We start from the raw sequence: 16,177 nt of genomic DNA, 5'->3' as shown, positions 1-16,177 counted from the left end.
GAAAGGGACTGCAGTGCAAAATCCTGGTGATGAATACTCATCTCACCACAGAACAAATTATTTCCTCTTATATGGGATAGCTGTTGACATACCGGGAAATATTTTGTATCCTTTAACTGATGAATAACTGGCTTATCAGAAAGAAAACTCGGGGGTTACAACAAGGGCTTGGGTTAGATGGTTGTGCCAGGAGAGATGGGCATGCCACAACTCTGCAAATCCTCAGTGTGTGACCAACTTATCTACAGCTAAAGGTAGCAGCATACAAATTAGTTTAATAAAGCAGCTGGAAAAAGCAGAGATCCCACCATTTTATTCCGCAGAAAGATTTGTCACACCCACATTTTCAATGGATCACTGGATTAACGTGTAAGCTATTCATCCAGTTCCTCTGCCTACGTATTGACGCCTCCAGGCCATCTCAGCACACACTACCCCGTACTGCAGATTTCATTCTCTTTCGGAAGACTGCCCGCAGCAGGGAACTTCAGCTGCAGATTCTCAGCTGGACAACACGGCGGTGGCTCTGGAGAGCTGCAGAGGCTCAGCTGGAGGTGCAAGAGATGCTCTCCAGGAAGCCGGGGTGCCTGCAGACCAGGCAGGGCTTTTGGGGAGGTCACACTGGTGGCGTAAGTCCTATTCTAGGTCCCCACGTTGTCTGAGATCTAGATCCAGGCTTCCAGACTGAAGAAATAACATCCCCAAAGGCTCCATAAATTCAAAGTATCCTTATTATTATACATTTGTCTATTATTGTCCTTTTCTATTTCTACTATGTCAAGTGATATTATATGAGGACAGGAGACTCTTGAGGCCTTTGAGGGGAGAATTTAGCATGAAGATCCCCAGGGTGATGTGAGGGGGAAGGAAGTTTCGGCAGCAGCGGGGAGAAAAGCTCAGTGACTCAAGGAGGTTAGTCTGCTGCTCTCTCCCTCTCCACATCAGGAAGAGGTGATGGTGAAAAGCCTACAGGAAATATGCACCAGCACTGACCACAACAAGCAGCAGAGAGGTCGTGCGTGAGCTGCAAGCTGCAGTGCTCGGAAGGCTGCCCTGCACCGGGGTGGGAGCAGACACAGTAAAGCTGTGTGGCTGCAGTCAAAGGATCCCTTAAAAGAAAGAACAATAAATTCTGAACTTCCCGATTACAGAGAACAGGCAAACCTTGGAAACCATTAAAAGCTGCTGCTTCTGTTGATGAATTATCCAGAGTGCACAGAGCTATTTGCTGAGCTTCACTGTATTACACTAATTATAAATTAATATATTGCTCATTACACACTAAAGCTGTGCAGTCAACTAATGCACTGCTGTGAAGAGCCTATTTTAAAACATCCTCTGGTATTTTTATGATCTAGATGTTTAATTTACTTCTGTACTGGTTTAAATGCCACCAACATGTCCTTCTTTCATATTTTCTTACCAGAAAGTACATTACAAGGCAGAAGAAATATCCCCAGCTTCATCCTACCTCCTTTGGGGCTCAGCAGCCCATCAGAATGATGAACCTCCAGTTTTCTTAATACTGAGCAGTTGCACAAGAAATGAAGCCAAACAGCACAACTTGAGCCCAGTTCCTGTGTTATTAGTTTTTAATTGATGTTTATCATGGCAGTGGGTTGGCAGTAGGTTGTTAGTGCTGGTGCCAGTGTTCTCCATCCACAGCAGTTTCCCCTTTTCATGCACGAGGAGCTGCCAGTATCTGCTGCCCCAGGTCAAGGTCAAGGTCAGTTCAGTTCCTCTTGCCTGGAGCAGAGCCGTGCAGAACTGACAGGAAGGACCGTCTCCTCAGAAGAACAGCCGTGGGAGGCAGGGGAAGCACAGGCCACTCCGGACGGGAGTCTCCAAGGGCAGGGAAAGGCTCAGGGCACAGCCGCTGGCATCTGAAGCGGCCGCAGCAGGTTCACAGGAGTTTGCACCCCAGAGCTCCCGGTCCGACTCGGCTCTGCTTGGCTCCCTCCCCACGCACGTGCCAGGGAGCACTGTGGAAGGGAGCACCAGAAACGCGGACGAGGAGGAAGCTTCCCATTGAGCTCACAGGCAGAATGAATAGAAGAAAATGGGCTTTTTCTTTCTTGGAAAACTGTTACCTGCATTGCATTGCTTTAGGGAACATCTTGCAACATGTTTTTACGTCAGGCCATTCTTTCAGTGCAGTGCTTAGCAAATGGAAATGACGGAAATGTAAAAGAGGACTCAGACTCGCACAGAATTCATTTTGGAAACTTCAGTTTCCTTCTTTCCCAGGAATGCATCCTGGTGACTCAGTGATACACAGCACATTCGCAGCCCTGTGGGGAAGAGAAGTGTTCCCTGAGAATCCAGTGATTTTCAGCCTTAACACCACAAAGCATATTGCACTCCTATTTGAGGCATCCCTCTGCGACCAGCAGCAGGATGGAGGTGCCGTGAGGAGAAAGGCATTTGGTGCAAGGAGACAGAGGATTCAGAGCTGCTGGAGGACCGGAGGGGTCCCAGCACTCCCGGCTGTTCCCAGACAGCCCCTGCCCGCTGCCCCCATTCCCACCACAGCTCCAGGCCTTGCCAGTGCCGGCCGGGCAGCACCAGGGCTCGCAGCTGGCCAGCCCCTCCGAGCCCGGGCCGCGGGAGCGTGCAAGCAGCCAGACGGCACGGGAGGGCTGGGAGGAAAGAGGCGGGCAGCAAGTGCCAGAAGCACATTAAGCTCTAACTTGCGCCTGTGCCAGGGCTACAAACTGTTCCCTTCCCAGTGCAAAGCCGTGGAGCTCTCCTGTGTTCTGGCTCTTAGGGCTCTGGTTGCAATAAGCCACGGAGCAGTTTATAAAGGGCTGCACAGAGATGAAAGAGCCAGTAAAATTATGCCAGGAAATTCCAAGATCATTTCTATGCAGCTATTTCAAAGGCATTAGAACTTTCTATTCCTCTCCCCACCCTCCACAAGAGGAGAGGCAAGGAGCCTGACATGCTTTAGGTAATCGGCTTTTTTCAACCACAAAAAATTAAACAGGGAAAGAAGCAGCACTTCTCAGCACACTTTTCACTCAGAGCCATGCAAAGCCAGCTCTCTGGAGCGGCTGCTGGGCCCAAAGAGCACGTCCCACCCCCACCGAGGGCAGACGGACACCAGCACTGCCGTGTGGGACCCCGCGCTCTGAGCACCCTAACGGCAAACCCCGTTTGGAGGAAGCGTTTGACCCTTCAGTGCCTCTCCTTCCCGCCTCAGATCCCACTTCCAAATAACCGTTTCTGACAACGGTGACCTGAATCTTCCAGCACTGCTTTTCTGCGGGGCTCACGGGCTGCCTGCAGGGGCTGTACAGATAGACTGCCACTGCACACGTTCAGCAGCGCGGATGTCCCGGCACGCAGCCTGCGGGGCGGCAGGACGCCAGGCGCCCCAGAGCCCTGGGGAGTCCGGGGACACCCCGAGCCCCTGAACCTGGTGGCTCCAGGACACCCCGAACCGCTGGCCCCGCTGCCCCGGGACACAGGGCAGCCCGCGGCAGAGGCTGCGTCGGCATCCAGCGTCCCCCCGTCTCTCTGCAGTTTTTGCCGTGCCTCGGCCGAGGCCAGCGGCTGCAGCCGGGAGGGACGCAGCGGGTGAGGAGGGGCTGGAGCAGGCTGTGCTGGAGCAGCAGTGAGCGCCGGGGGCTGCCACAGCCCGCGCGGAGGGAACACCTGCAGCTGATGCTGGAGCAGAGGGGACCCGGGCGCAGGGAGGAGGCAGAGGAGCAAAACCTCCGGGCAGCGAGGTGTTCTCACTGAGCTCTGCACTGTGCTGGCAGCAAAGCAGCTCATACAGGAGCTTGGAGTCTACCATAATTAAAGCAAGAAAGTGCTTAGGGAAGGAGGGGGCAAAGGTGCAGAAGCCTGTGTGCCAGGTGCCCGGCTCTGCGGAGCCCTGCTCCGTGGCGGGGCTGAGCCAGCGCTCGAGGGAAGGGGCAGCACGCGGAAAGCCCAGTCACACACTTCTGTTCAGGAGGGATGGGAGCTCCAGGGAAAATCCTGCCTGTGCTCCCAGGGCACTTGGGAAACAGCTGTTCTGACAGCTGAGGACAGTGGAAAATCAGACCTGATTTATTCTGCAGCTGGAGAAAATCCCTGTGACCACAGAGTGACCAAAGAGAAATCAGTGCAGGGCTGCGCAGCCGCACAAACTCTGCCGGCTGGAGCCACAGCACCCACTGCAGAGCAGCAGGACCCGGCCTCCGCAGAGGGACTCAGCCCCCAGCTCTCCTGGCCCCCTGCTTCAGCCCCAGAGCTGTACAGGGCTATGGAGGCCTCAGCTTTCCCCCAGCTTACAAACAAGGTGAGGAACAACAACATCTGCTTCTGAAAATGGATTTGATCCACTAACATGAGATGCAAGGAAGAGATAGACATGTACCTGCTGCAAGCAGTGCCTGCCCCGCTGCAAGCTGAGAGTGCAGCATGGTAGTCCTTCTTTCAGGCTCTCCCACCTTCCCCCATTAAGGAAAGGGAAAGAGAGGAAGCAGGGAAGCATTTATCAGGGAACACATTACCCAGAGCTGAGCAACAGCTGGGATGTGCAGGTGAGCAGTGTGTGCAAGACGAGGGAGGGGACGAGGCAGCAGTTACAAATAGGGGTGGGAGAGCAGCCCTGGGAAATGTGGGTGAGCAAGGGGATGTTGGGAGGGGGATGTGGGTGCATGAGGGTTTTAGTAAGGCAGGCTGATAAATAACTTGGAGCTAGGGCTAAGATGCTGCAGGGGTGTAGGGTATAAGGAGTGCTGAATAGCATCTGTGGGGTAATCTTAGTCTAGGTGAGTTAGGAGAGCTCTGACTAAGGCAGAAGGTTAAAGCGCTGGGGACTTTGCAGAGCTGGTGGGAAGAGCCCTGCCTCTGCTCAGACCTCAGGGTGAGAAAAAGGCCTCTGTGGAAGGGAAGAAACAGTTCCCTGAGGAACTGAGAGCACTGGGGCACACACAGATTTTAGGAAATGGGCTTTAGTTTTGCTTTACAGCTGGCAAACGCTGCAGGTGCTCAGCTGGACTTCTGCTGTCACAGGAACCGGAGGTGTGGAGGTGCTGAGGTCGGGCTGTGGGAGTGACACTGTCTAAACTGGTGGCTCTTCTGCTCCCAGCTAGCGGAGATGTGCTGTTCTGGGTCAGCTGCGTCTGCGTCCTGACCGACGCCAGACCGCGGCTGCCGTGGCAGCAGGGGAGATGCGGTGCTCAGTCTTCTGTTACACTAGCTCCTTGCTCCTCTGCAGCAGCTATTAATACCCCAGCACCACTGCGGGTAGGTTGGGTTTCACTGACGAATCAAGGGAGGGTGACAAAGCACCTGTTCCTGGGTGTAGATATGGTGTTGGAGTAGGTGACTTTGCTGGAGCCCAGGGAAGATTCAAGCAGGAAATCCATGTGCTGGTCCCCAGACTAAGCACAGCGAGGGGAACAGATGCAGTGGGCAGGGTGGGCCTCCCTCTTCAGCGGAGAAGTATCTCCCTGCTTCCCTTCTGCCTCCCGCAGCCAGCAGAGGATCTTCCCAGAGCTGCTGCTCACTGGCCGCTACGTGCCCTGCCGCACAGTTCTGCCTCCTGCCCCTAACGCAAGACTAACAGCGGGAGAAGCAGGGAGCTGCCCTGCCAAAGGTCCCAGCTGCACTTCAGGTGACTGGGGCACTGGGAACTCGTTTACTGACAGCTTTCTCTCTGCCCAGACTTCATGCCAAGAGGTTTTAGATCTCCTAATCAGAACTCCTTTATCTGGCCTTCCTGGTTTCAGGTCGATGCAAAGTAGAGGTTTCTACTTATTGCGCTGTAAAGCTACCGGACCAGTCGAGGTCCTTGCAGCACCGTGGATGCATCATTGCCGCTGCCGCGGAGCCTGGCAGTGCGTTGCCTGCTCTGGGCACCCGCGTGGGGCGGCGGTGCCGGTGCTGAGGAGGCCGCGCTGGTTCACGCCTCCACCCGCGCTGCCAGCCGGGGGCCCTGGCGTAACCCCCCCCGCCAGCTGGGCCTGGCCCGGAGCAGAGATCGAGAGCAAATCGGGACGTATCCACCGGGCAGAGCCGGGGCGCGGAGCGGCGCCGGGAGCGAGCCGAGCGGACGGGGCTGCGTGTGCGGCGAGGGGCGGCGCAGCCCGGTAGGGGAAGCAGCCCCCGGGTCCCCCGGGCCCGCTGCCCGCCGGTGCCGGTGCCGGTGCCGGGGTCTGCGGCTCGCCGGGGCTCCGGACCCGCCCGCGCGCCAGCAGCGCCCCGCTCCCGGGGGGGGGGGCCCAGCGAGGGCCTCTGCCGCGGGGGGACGGAGCAGGAGGCGCCGCAGCGGGGCGGGCGCGCTCGCTGCCGGCCTCCCCCACCTGCGCCCGCCCTGGGGCCGGGCCGCGCTCCGCTCCCGCATCCCCGGCTGCCGGCGGCGCGGAGCCGCGGGCGCTGGCGGCCGCGATCCTTCCTCCTCCTCCTCCTCCTCCTCCTCCTCCTTTCCCTGCTCTTCTCTCCGCCGCCCGCGGAGCCTGGCCCCGGGGCCGGGGCGGGGCGCGGGGCGGGGCGGCGGGATCCGCTGGCTCTGCCCGGCTCTGCCCGGCCCGGCCCGGCCCGGCATGCTGCTGCGGGTGCGCACGGCCGTGGCGCACCTGGTACCGGGGCTGGGCCCGGGCCCCGGCGGCGGCGGCCCCGGTGCGCAGCCCCCCGCGGCGGCGGGCGAGCCCCGGCGCGGCCCCGGCCCCGGCCCCGGCCCCGGTCCCGGGGGGGGCCCGGCCTTCTGCCGCCCGGCCTTCCTGCAGCTGACGCCCGAGGAGCTGCGCCGCGCCGACGACCACACGGGCCGCGCCGTGCAGAGCCCCCGCGACGGCCGCCGCCGCCTGCCCTGGAGCACGGGCTACGCCGAGTGAGCGGGGCGGGGGGGCGGGGGGGCGGCCGTCCGGGGGCAGCTCGTCGGCGCCGCTCCGCGCCTCCCCCGCGCTTCCCGGGGTGCTGCGGCTGCCGCCGGGCAGGGAAGCGCCGCTGGCTTGTAAGCAGGTTACGCGGCTGAGCTCTGCGATAATGGCATCCAGTCTAAATATACCTCCCTCCTCGGGGAGCGCCGAGCGGGCTGCGAGTCCTCTGGGCACCTTTTCTGGAGCAGGCCAGGTGCGGTTCCCCTGCCCTCGCAGACCCGCCGCTGCGTCTGAGCGGGTGCTGGATGTTCCCCGCTCCTCGGCGTTAGGATGGGCAGAATCCCGCGCTGAAGGGACTCCCCAGGCCCGCAGAGGCTTGCGCGGTGCTTGGTGCTGCGCCCCGGGCAGCTGTGCCTGCTGCAGCTGGAAGGTGCCCTGCAGCCCAGGGACGCTCAGGGTGGAAACGCGCCAGCCTGGCCTGGGATCTTTAGCAGCTCACTCGGGTCGCAGCTCGTCGGTGATGAGCTGTGTGTGTTTCCCCCAGAGCGGTGGATGGGAAGCCTGCTCTCTAAATGTCTGGCGGCGCACAAGCAATCAGTGTGTGTGCTGTTACCCATCGGTGAATATTTCAAGCTCTTCTGTCTTTTTTATTCTCTGTACTTATTTGCAAAATACCCGGTGTCACAGATGGGGAACTGACACGCTGAGGGACGAAGGAACTGTTCCAGCTCACGCAGGAAATGTGAGGGGGAGTAGGGAATTGAAGCTGCCTTTGGAGGGGGACCTGACTTCAACTTCCCCTTTGACGGCCTGATTTTCTTCTCCTTTTACTCGCTGTGAGTTTCCCCCTTAACTGCAGGCAGGTGGGGAGCGTCAGGCTTTGAAGGCCAGCTTTATTGCTCGGTGGGTCTGTTCCTGCATCTCTCTGCACAAATAGACCTTCCTGATCGCCCTGGGAGCCCTCAGAAATGTTAATCCACCCCGGCAGGTCCTGGGGTGAGAGTGCCCTGTGCCTGATCTCACAGGAGCAGGAACCTTGCAAACTCTGTGGGGAAAGAGGGAAAACCACGCTCTGCTGAGCAGCAAGACTTCTCTGTGTCCCAAGACTTCTTCCTGCAAACCAAAGAGCTCATCCTGTTATGCATCTTTACAACTTCCTCCCACGAGCAGCTTTTGCAATCTAGATCTGAAATCTGCTTTGCCAGCGTAAACTGGCAAGTTAGTGTGAATCTTTTTGCAAAAGTTCTGCGGGTTTCATCCTTCCGTCCTTCTCCCCATCTTCTCTGAGCTACCTGGTCTCCGAGCAGTGCCCTGCGTTTCACAGCGCGCGGATGAGGCCGGGATCCCCGCGAGGACCCGAGTCCGGGCTCGGGGTGCGTGCAGCGAGGCGGGCGCAGGCTCTGCTCGGGGCGCTGCGTGGGAGCATCCTTCTTCCAGAGCAGCTGGGCTCAGCCGGGAGCTGCTCTTCTCATCCCGCGTAGCCAGGGAGAGCGAGGGATGGGCTGGCCCTGGCCACTCTCTCCGAAGTTGCTGTGTAAAACCTGCCAGTCGGTAGATGGTTTTTGTTCCTCGGAAGGGCTCGCCTGCGCTCGGAGCGGCTTAGGAACAGCTATTTCCAAATAATGCCGTGAAGTGACCGCTTATTCCAGAGCAACAGTGCTTCTGTCCAGACCGGGACTGAGCGATGCAGGGAAGCTGATTCAGGTTGGGGGGTGGGGACCGGCAGCCAAGCAGCTTTTTCTGGTCACCCCCCTTTGCGCAGGCTCTGAAGAGCTGCGCTCCTGGGGCCCTGCTGCCTCAGCGGGAGGGGGGACCGCTGTCGCCCTGCGGATCAGCCGGTGCCACTGGTTTGGGAAGTGTTTGCTTGCCCGGCTGCTGCTGCCCAAACGGGCAGGAGTACCTGCAAAGAGCATCGCCAGGGACCTGGGGGGACGCGGTGGGGGGCTGGTTGCTGCTGGGGCGACCTCCCCCAGAGGCACGGCGGGTAGCAGGGATGCCTGCCTGCATCCTTGTTCTCGTGTCCGCAGAGGCAGTGAACTCGTGTGGACGAGCCCTGAAATCACTGTCGGTGCACAAGGGTCTTTACACCCCTTTCCCTCCGGCAGGGTGATAAATGCTGGGAAGAGCCAGCACAACGAGGACCAGGCCTGCTGCGAGGTGGTGGTGGTGGAGAGACGGCCCAGCCCGCGGAGCCGTCTGCCGTCCCGGGAGGGCACCGGGGAGCCGGAGGGGGTGAGAGCCCGGATCTGCCGTGCTGCGCCGTGCGGGGCTGGGAGGGGATGCCTGCCGGGGGGATGCGAGACGGGGGACGCGGAGACGCGGGAGCCCTGGCCTCCGCGTGCCCGGGGATCCCCTCGGCCCCGGGCCGGCTGCCTGCTCCTCGCCTGCTCCGTTGGTGCCCTCGCCAGGCAGCTCGGGGCTGGCAGGTGCCTGCGGGGGGGGGGGGGGGTGTCGTGGTGCTGCCCCCCACGCGCCGTGCCCCCCACGCGCCGTGCCCCCCACGCGCCGTGCCCCCCGGGGCAACCGGCTGCCGCAGGAGGCTGTTCCGCAGCGCGGGGCTCGTGACGCAGGACGAGGCTGAAGCCAGGGATCGGTTACGTGCGGGCGCCCTGGATCAGCTGCCTGGGTCGCTCCTGCGCTGTGCTGGACGGGGACCGGGGAGCCGGCGGCGAAGCCCCGGTGTCCTGCTGTCCAGCGCTGCTCGCTCTGCAGCCCCGACTCCGGCTGCTGGGACCTCCCGGACCTGCTTCCCTGGATCCCTGCAGGCTCCCTGAACCTTCCTCTTTTCCCAGGGCAGGAAGGGCTTTCATTTCCACTACTGGGCCCTGTTCGATGGCCACGCGGGCGGCGGTGCTGCTGTCCTGGCGTCCAAGAGGCTCCACCTGCACCTCTGCGAGCAGCTCCGGGACCTCGTGGACATCTTGCAGGACCCCTCCCCGCCCCCCATCTGCCTCCAGCGGGACGCGCGGGCCGGCCTGGCGGGGCCCAACCGGGCGCCCCTCGCGGGGGACGACGGCGAGGTCCCCGGCGACGCTCTGCCGCGCTTCCACCTGGAGAAAGCGGTCTCCCACGAAAGCCTGGTGATCGGCGCCATCGAGAACGCCTTCAAGCGCATGGTGAGCCTTGGCCCTGCCTTGCCCGGCGCTCCCCGAGCTGCAGCCTCGCGAGCCCCTCGCTCTCCGTCTCCCCAGGACGAGCAAATGGAGCGCGAGCGGGCGGCCCAGCGCGTGTCCGGGGGCTGCTGCGCCCTGGCCGCCGTCTACCTCCTGGGCAAGTTCTACGTGGCCAACGCCGGCGACAGCAGGTACGGCGCGGCACGCGGGCCCGTCGGCCGGCGCGGAGGGAGCGCGCGGGGCTGCCGGGTCGCCCGTCGCCTGGGTTCCCTCCCTGCCCCCCCGGCAGCTTCTCTGCTGGGCGTTTTGGTCGCGCCCCAGCCCCTGCCGCCGGCACCGGCCTCGGCCGGGAGCTGGGAAGTGAAAATCGCCCTCAGCAAAGCGTTCAAAAGTACACAAGAATTTTTAATTTTAGGCACGCTTTATAGCAATGAACCCTTCAAGAGAAGGGCGAGTTTTCTACCAAAACTGATACAAATCTGTGTGCAGACAAGCCCTGTGGAGTTTGGAGCCCAAAGGTTTTGATTCATAGGTGCATTACCTTGGCTGCATTTCTGAGATTGGCCATGGATGGGTGTTTATCCCACAAGAAGTATCAGGTAGGCAGTCCACCTTACGCTGAGCGGAGCTGTTTTGAATTGCCCTGTGTTCACTGCAGGGTTAGCCTACCCTGGCCAACGTCGTGCCGGCAAACGCAGGCCTTGGTGCAGTTACCTGAGGCTGGTGGGTGCACTTGCAGCTCTGGGACTGTGGAGAAGGTGCAGGAGCTCCTTCGTGCCTTTCTGCCTGGGGTTTTCAGAGCAGAGTGAGGCGGGACCATGGCTGGGGGCTGGGGGTGGTGAGCTGGGCTGTGCGCTTGGCTCCAGCCGAGCCCTGAGTGGCGGCTGGGTGATGGCCTGGGGGCATCATCTGTCACTGCTGACACGGATCCTCGATCCCCTAGGACCTCCAGAAATGTCTCATAAGTAGACTTTTTCTAATGCCTCGAAGGAACAGGCCGTCCCCTCTGCCAGCCCCGGCGGTGAGCCTGCCGCGCTGGCGTGCACGGGCTGGGCACTCGCACCCGTGTCCTGCTGCGCCTCGGCTGTGCCCGTCCCAGGTCCCGCTCGCCTGTTAGGAGGCTTTGCAACCTTCGCGCTGCTCCTCTCACAGCATCCCTTCCTCGCTTTGCCCCGCGCTGTTCTCCCCTGCCCCACACTTCTCCATTTTCTCTTCCTCCCTCCCTCCCTCCTGCGAATGGCCAGCGTGCCCCGCGTGCATCCCCGAGCGGGCACGCCGGCAGCGAGCTGCCGCACGGCCAGAGAAGGGCTCCCCGCCCGGGGCTGGGCGGCGGGACGGCAGCCGGTACGGGAAGGCGTTGCTCCGGCCCTGAGCGTCCCGCGCACCGCGGCCGGGCGGCGAGAGCCGCGCTTAGCTGCCACCCTTCATGTCGCCTCTTCCTCTCTAACCTCACCCTTCCATGTCTCATTGCAGGGCCATTATCATCCGTAATGGGGAAATCATTCCAATGTCCAGGGAGTTTACTCCAGAGACAGAGAGGCAGAGGCTGCAGTTTTTAGTAAGAAAGACCTTTCTTCTAATCCCATTGCTGCTAAAGCACCTCCTGGCCCCCTTCCCCGGCCCCTCGTCCTCCCTGCCGGGACCTCTCCTCCGCAGGAGGTGCTGGGGATCGAGGGGCAGCGTCGCAGCCGGCGTCTAGCCGGGGCGCTCGTTCATGCCGGCCCTGCCGAGGGCCCTGCCGGCTCAAAGGGGTGGGGAGAGGCGTTGGGGACAGGGAGCGCCTCCGGCTCGCGGCTGGGCTGACTGGTGGCTGGTGGGGTCCCAGCTTGCCGCATCTGGGTCCAAGCGAAAGCCATGTGCGCGGGCCTGGCGTGGCGGACCGTGCTCTGGGAATCCTGTGCTCCGGGACTGTCCCGGTGCCATCCTGTGGACCCCGATCAGCCCATCTCCCCCTGCACCTGCCTGGGGAACAGGGAGAGCGTCGCCCTTCTGAGCCGGGGGCCTGCGTCCCGCCCGGCCGTTGCAGCGGGAGCACTGGGCTCGCCTGCGCAACGGCCTGCGAGGGAGCTGCTCGGCGTGCTGGACGAGCGTGTTTCTTCTCCCTTCGCCCATCGCGTCCCCTCGCTCATTGGAAAAGGCCGCGGTGCTGGTGCTGAGTCCTAGTTTCTCGCCTGGATGCTCCCTCGAGAGCTGGGGAGCTGACGTGTGCCAGCTGCCCTCCAGCTTTCTTCCTGAAAGCGCCTCTCCTGCTTGTGCTGGGCGAACCTCTGTGCCGGGCGGTGAGCGGGCTCTTCTCCTTACTTCTAGCTCCCCTCTCTTTCTCCATCACCGTTTCCCAGCATCGCCAGCGCCCCTGTTCCCAGCACTGCTCTCCCGGGGCGGCGGGGCCCCACGCGCCTGCGTGCCGCGCTCCGGGGCGGCTTGGGGCTGCTGGCGCAGAGGATTGCCTGGAGGTTTGCGGGCGGCACGCTGGCGCGCGTGGAGGCGTGGGTCTCGGCAGTGGTGTGCAGCACCCGTGCGGTTACCGCCTTTCAGGGTGTTCCGGCGTCGCGTCCCCGGCAGGAGCCCTCTTGGCAGAGCGGGGAGTGCTGGGACCTCTGCGCGGTGGGCTTAACGCCCGCAGCGGTGTTCGTGGGCTGTTCACCGTCACCCGGCCGCTGCTAGCGGACACCCGGCCCCAGGAGCCGGGGCTGGCGGGCGTCCTGGCGCGGGCCCCGTCCGCTGCCCCTTGGGCAAGGTGCTCCGCGTTGCCTCTGGCTCCGCGCGCTTTCCGAGTCACGGCTGCAGCTGGGACAGTGCTTTCCGAACAGACCCGGCAGATCCTTTCCTCAGGCGAATGCCGTTTTCTGTGCTGAGCTTTGCAGCCCCAGGGTTCTTTGCAGGTCCGACTCTTCCTAGGCAAATTCCAGCTTGTCCTAGAATTTGCTCTTTTGCATTTTTGATCCCTTTTGGTCTAGTTATTCCCCAAACCTCTCGGTGCAAGAGCGTCAACTCTTTTTGCTCTGTGTTGGCACGGCTGCCCCTCGCTGCTTGGCGGAGGGGACCGGTACACCCGGGCCGTCCCTCGTTCGGGGCGCTCGCCTCGTGCTGCGGCTGAGCCCGGGCACCTTCCCGCAGGGCTTCCTGAGGCCCGAGCTGCTGGGCAAGGAGTTCACGCACCTGGAGTTTCCCCGCAGGATCCAGCCCAAGGAGCTGGGGAAGAAGATGCTCTACAGAGACCAAAACATGAACGGCTGGTAACGCTGCTGATCCGCGCGCGGTGCTCGGCTCCGGGGGACGCAGCCCCGGTTCCCGCGTGGCTGCCGGCTCCGGCCGCGGCAGCCCGTGCCCTCCCCTGCGTGGCACGCCGTGCTCCGGGTGTCTGGGGTCCGATTCCCGATGGATGCCTCGCCGTGTCCCAAGCAAGCAAAGGGGTGCCCAGAGCCCTCACCCGCCCGCTGACCCGTCCTCTCCGGTTTATCTTAACCAGGGCTTACAAAAAGATAGAGGAGGATGACCTGAAGTTCCCGCTTATCTACGGGGAAGGTAAAAAGGTAAAGTGCTGCGGCGGGAGCTGTGCGGCGGGAGGCTCGGGCACCGTGGGTCACCGCTCCCCGAGGGACCGCCGGCCCTGGCACACGTGCGGGGCCGTTTCCCACCCGCCCGCGGTGAATTGGGGGTTTCCAGCCTGTTTTCACTGTTGCGGCGACAGCTCCAAAGCTGCGTGCGTCTTCTGAGATGGGAACAGAGGTGGAGAGAAAGCGGCTTGAGGTTCTGTTTTGGCTTTGCCTGTTCTCCAGGCTCGGGTGATGGCCACGATTGGGGTCACGCGGGGCCTGGGAGACCACGACCTCAAGGTGTTCAGCTCCAACATCCACATCAAGCCTTTCCTGTCCTGCTTCCCCGAGGTGAGTCTGCCTGGCCGGTCCCTCCTCGCTGGAGGCTCCCTGCGGTGCCTGGAGCTGGTTGAGGTCACCAGATCCCCACACGGGGCAACGCCAGCGCTGACCGGGGCTGGTGGCACATCCAGGCCGTCGCTGAGCCTCCTCCGCGCCCCTCACCCGTGCGTCTCGCCCCGTTGCTTCGCAGGTCAGGGTTTACGACCTGACGCAGTACGAGCACTGCCCCGACGACGTTCTCGTCTTGGGCACCGACGGGCTCTGGGATGTCACCACCGACGAGGAAGTGGCTGGCGTGGTGATGGAGGTGCTGACGAGCTACGAGCCCAACGACCCGTGCAGGTGGGCGTGGGGCTCCCAGGGCAGCCTCCGGCCTCTTCCCTCCCTGCCAGGCACCGCGGGGGGGCCGGGGGTTGCTGCTGAGCCGCGCTCTGCCCCCGGCCAGGTACACCATGGTGGCCCAGGAGCTGGTGGTGCGGTCCAGAGGGGTCCTGAAGGAGCGCGGCTGGCGGCTGGCCAACGACAAGCTGGGCTCCGGTGACGACATCTCCGTCTTCGTGATCCCTCTGGGCGGCCCCGGCAACTACACGTGATGCCCCGATACCCCGGGGCAGAGGGGCTCGCGTGCCTGGACGGACGCCAGCGGGACGCCAGCGCTGCCTCGGGGCCGCCTCTCCGGAGAGCACTTGCTTCCTGAGCCGACTGCAAGGAGAGTAAGAAACCTGGAGCCTCCGTGCCCCAGGCCCCTGCCCGGAGCATCCCAGCCCCACGCCGCATCCCAGCCCCACGCGCCGCCAAGCCCACGCGGAGGGAAGGAGAGGGGCTGGCGTACAGGGGCGGTTTTCATGTTGCCATTTTCTTGATTGCTGTGAAAAGCCTGAACACTCCCCGGCTTCTCGGTGCGCCCCTTGCACCTCCGCTCTGGGCCGGGGCGCGCGGACCTCGTGAAGCGTGTGCTTGCTGCTGCAAACGTCTCCTCTCCCCACCACCCCTCGGAATTGGCACCATTAACACTGAAGCTGCTGCCGCTGCACCGGTGCCGTCGGGACGGGCGCCGCATCAAGACCGCGCCGCTGCCAGGAGCAGAGCCCTGTCGGTCCGTCTCCCGCTGGCAGTGGGGGTGACGCCTAACTCGGCGGCCCTGAGGGGGAGAAACCAGGCTGTGGGTGGCCCTGGCAGCGGCTGAGCCCCGCGACCGACGTCTCGGCTTTGTGCTTGCCCTCCTTGGCTGTTCGGGCCTTCCTCCCAGGCTGTTCGCTGCGTCCTCCTCTCAGGTTTGGGGGATGCGGCAGGTGCTCGGTCGCCGCAGCGCGCAGCACCCGCGAAGCTACGAGCCTGCTGCACCTGCACGGTGTTCGCCAGCCCCTGGCTGCGGGGGGGCTCAGCCCACCAAATCCCCTCATGCCTTGGGTCACCGCTGTGTTTCTAGAGCCAGTTAGTTATTATTAATTAGCTGAGTGGGAGAATGCCCAGCTTCAGAGGTTTGGTTTTGGGGGAGGGAGAGCAGGTATGAATCTGTCTGTGTCTCTGAGCAGTTCTGGTCTGGGCGCTGCTGAGCACCCGTCATACAGAGCAGCCCTGTTCAGCCACGCTTAACAGCTCAGCCCCGCGGCACCCATCTGCTTAGCCAGGGCTGGAGACCAACAACAAAATCTGCTTGCCGGGATTGAGAAGAAATCCCTCCTTTTCCTTCCTAACCTCGAAGCCGGTGCTGAGCAGCAGCTGGTCTCCGCAGAACCCCCCATTTTGTGCCGTGCTCTGCTCCGGGCTGGAAGGGGAGTTTCCTGGGCCCCGGCGGAGCATCGCCCGCTCCCAGCGCGGGGGGGGCCCATCCTGGCAGCCCGGGGCTGGCCGTGGCCGCTGTGCTGGAAACGCCCTGTGGTGCTGGCAGCTTCTCCGTGTCCCGCTGTCGCTGGGGGCAGCCAGCGCTTGTCAGATGTCACCTCTGGTGGATGTTGTTTGTCTCTCGTAATCGGCAAGATGTAAATAAATTGGGTGCACTTAATGGGAAGTGAAAGTTATCCAGTGCAGTTTTAACCGACTGGTGTCTCCCGCGCTGGAGGGAGCGTGAAGCGATGTGCGGGCCGGGGGGACTCTCCTGGGCTGCTCGAAGGAAGGGTTTGCTGCTTCGCCTCCCACTCCAGTCTTGCAAAAGAGACGTATTGAAAACTGATGGTTTCACTGGCTCTGTCCTTTCTGCTCCCTCCGCTCAGCCCCGGAGGAGGAGTCCCTGTGGCGGAGAGGGGACGTGCCAGCGAGGCGGCTCTGGATGGAGGCAGCTCCGCCGGCGGCAAGTCCCGGGGGAGCGCCGGGAGCCAAGGCTCTGCGGGGAGGCAGGGCTGTGCTGGCCGGGCGTCCCGTCCCTGCCGCG

At 62.4% G+C, this 16,177-nt stretch overlaps 1 protein-coding gene across 3 annotated transcripts; it reads left to right on the top strand.

Annotated features, from left to right (window-relative positions):
• The first annotated feature begins 6,305 nt into the window (after window positions 1-6,305).
• PPM1J (protein phosphatase, Mg2+/Mn2+ dependent 1J) lies at window positions 6,306-15,817 on the top strand. 3 transcript variants are annotated; one of them, XM_064498208.1, is made up of 10 exons: window positions 6,306-6,826; window positions 8,921-9,047; window positions 9,608-9,931; window positions 10,007-10,119; window positions 11,402-11,486; window positions 13,046-13,164; window positions 13,398-13,461; window positions 13,708-13,815; window positions 13,997-14,148; window positions 14,252-15,817. In XM_064498208.1, exons 1-10 carry the CDS (start codon window positions 6,540-6,542, stop codon window positions 14,397-14,399), a joined length of 1,527 nt encoding a protein of 508 aa, XP_064354278.1. In that variant the 5' UTR covers window positions 6,306-6,539; the 3' UTR covers window positions 14,400-15,817. The 3 variants fall into 3 exon arrangements, with proteins under 3 accessions (XP_064354278.1, XP_064354279.1, XP_025967695.1); XM_064498209.1 differs by having other exon boundaries at window positions 6,704-6,826; window positions 9,613-9,931; XM_026111910.2 differs by lacking the exon at window positions 6,306-6,826 and having other exon boundaries at window positions 8,810-9,047; window positions 9,613-9,931.
• The last annotated feature ends 360 nt before the right edge of the window (window positions 15,818-16,177 follow it).

This window comes from Dromaius novaehollandiae, chromosome 27, assembly GCF_036370855.1.
Source record: "Dromaius novaehollandiae isolate bDroNov1 chromosome 27, bDroNov1.hap1, whole genome shotgun sequence".
Classification (NCBI taxonomy): Eukaryota; Metazoa; Chordata; class Aves; order Casuariiformes; family Dromaiidae; genus Dromaius; species Dromaius novaehollandiae.
Note: the sequence above shows the minus strand (reverse complement) of the source record. Positions and strands in the feature narration are given on the sequence as shown.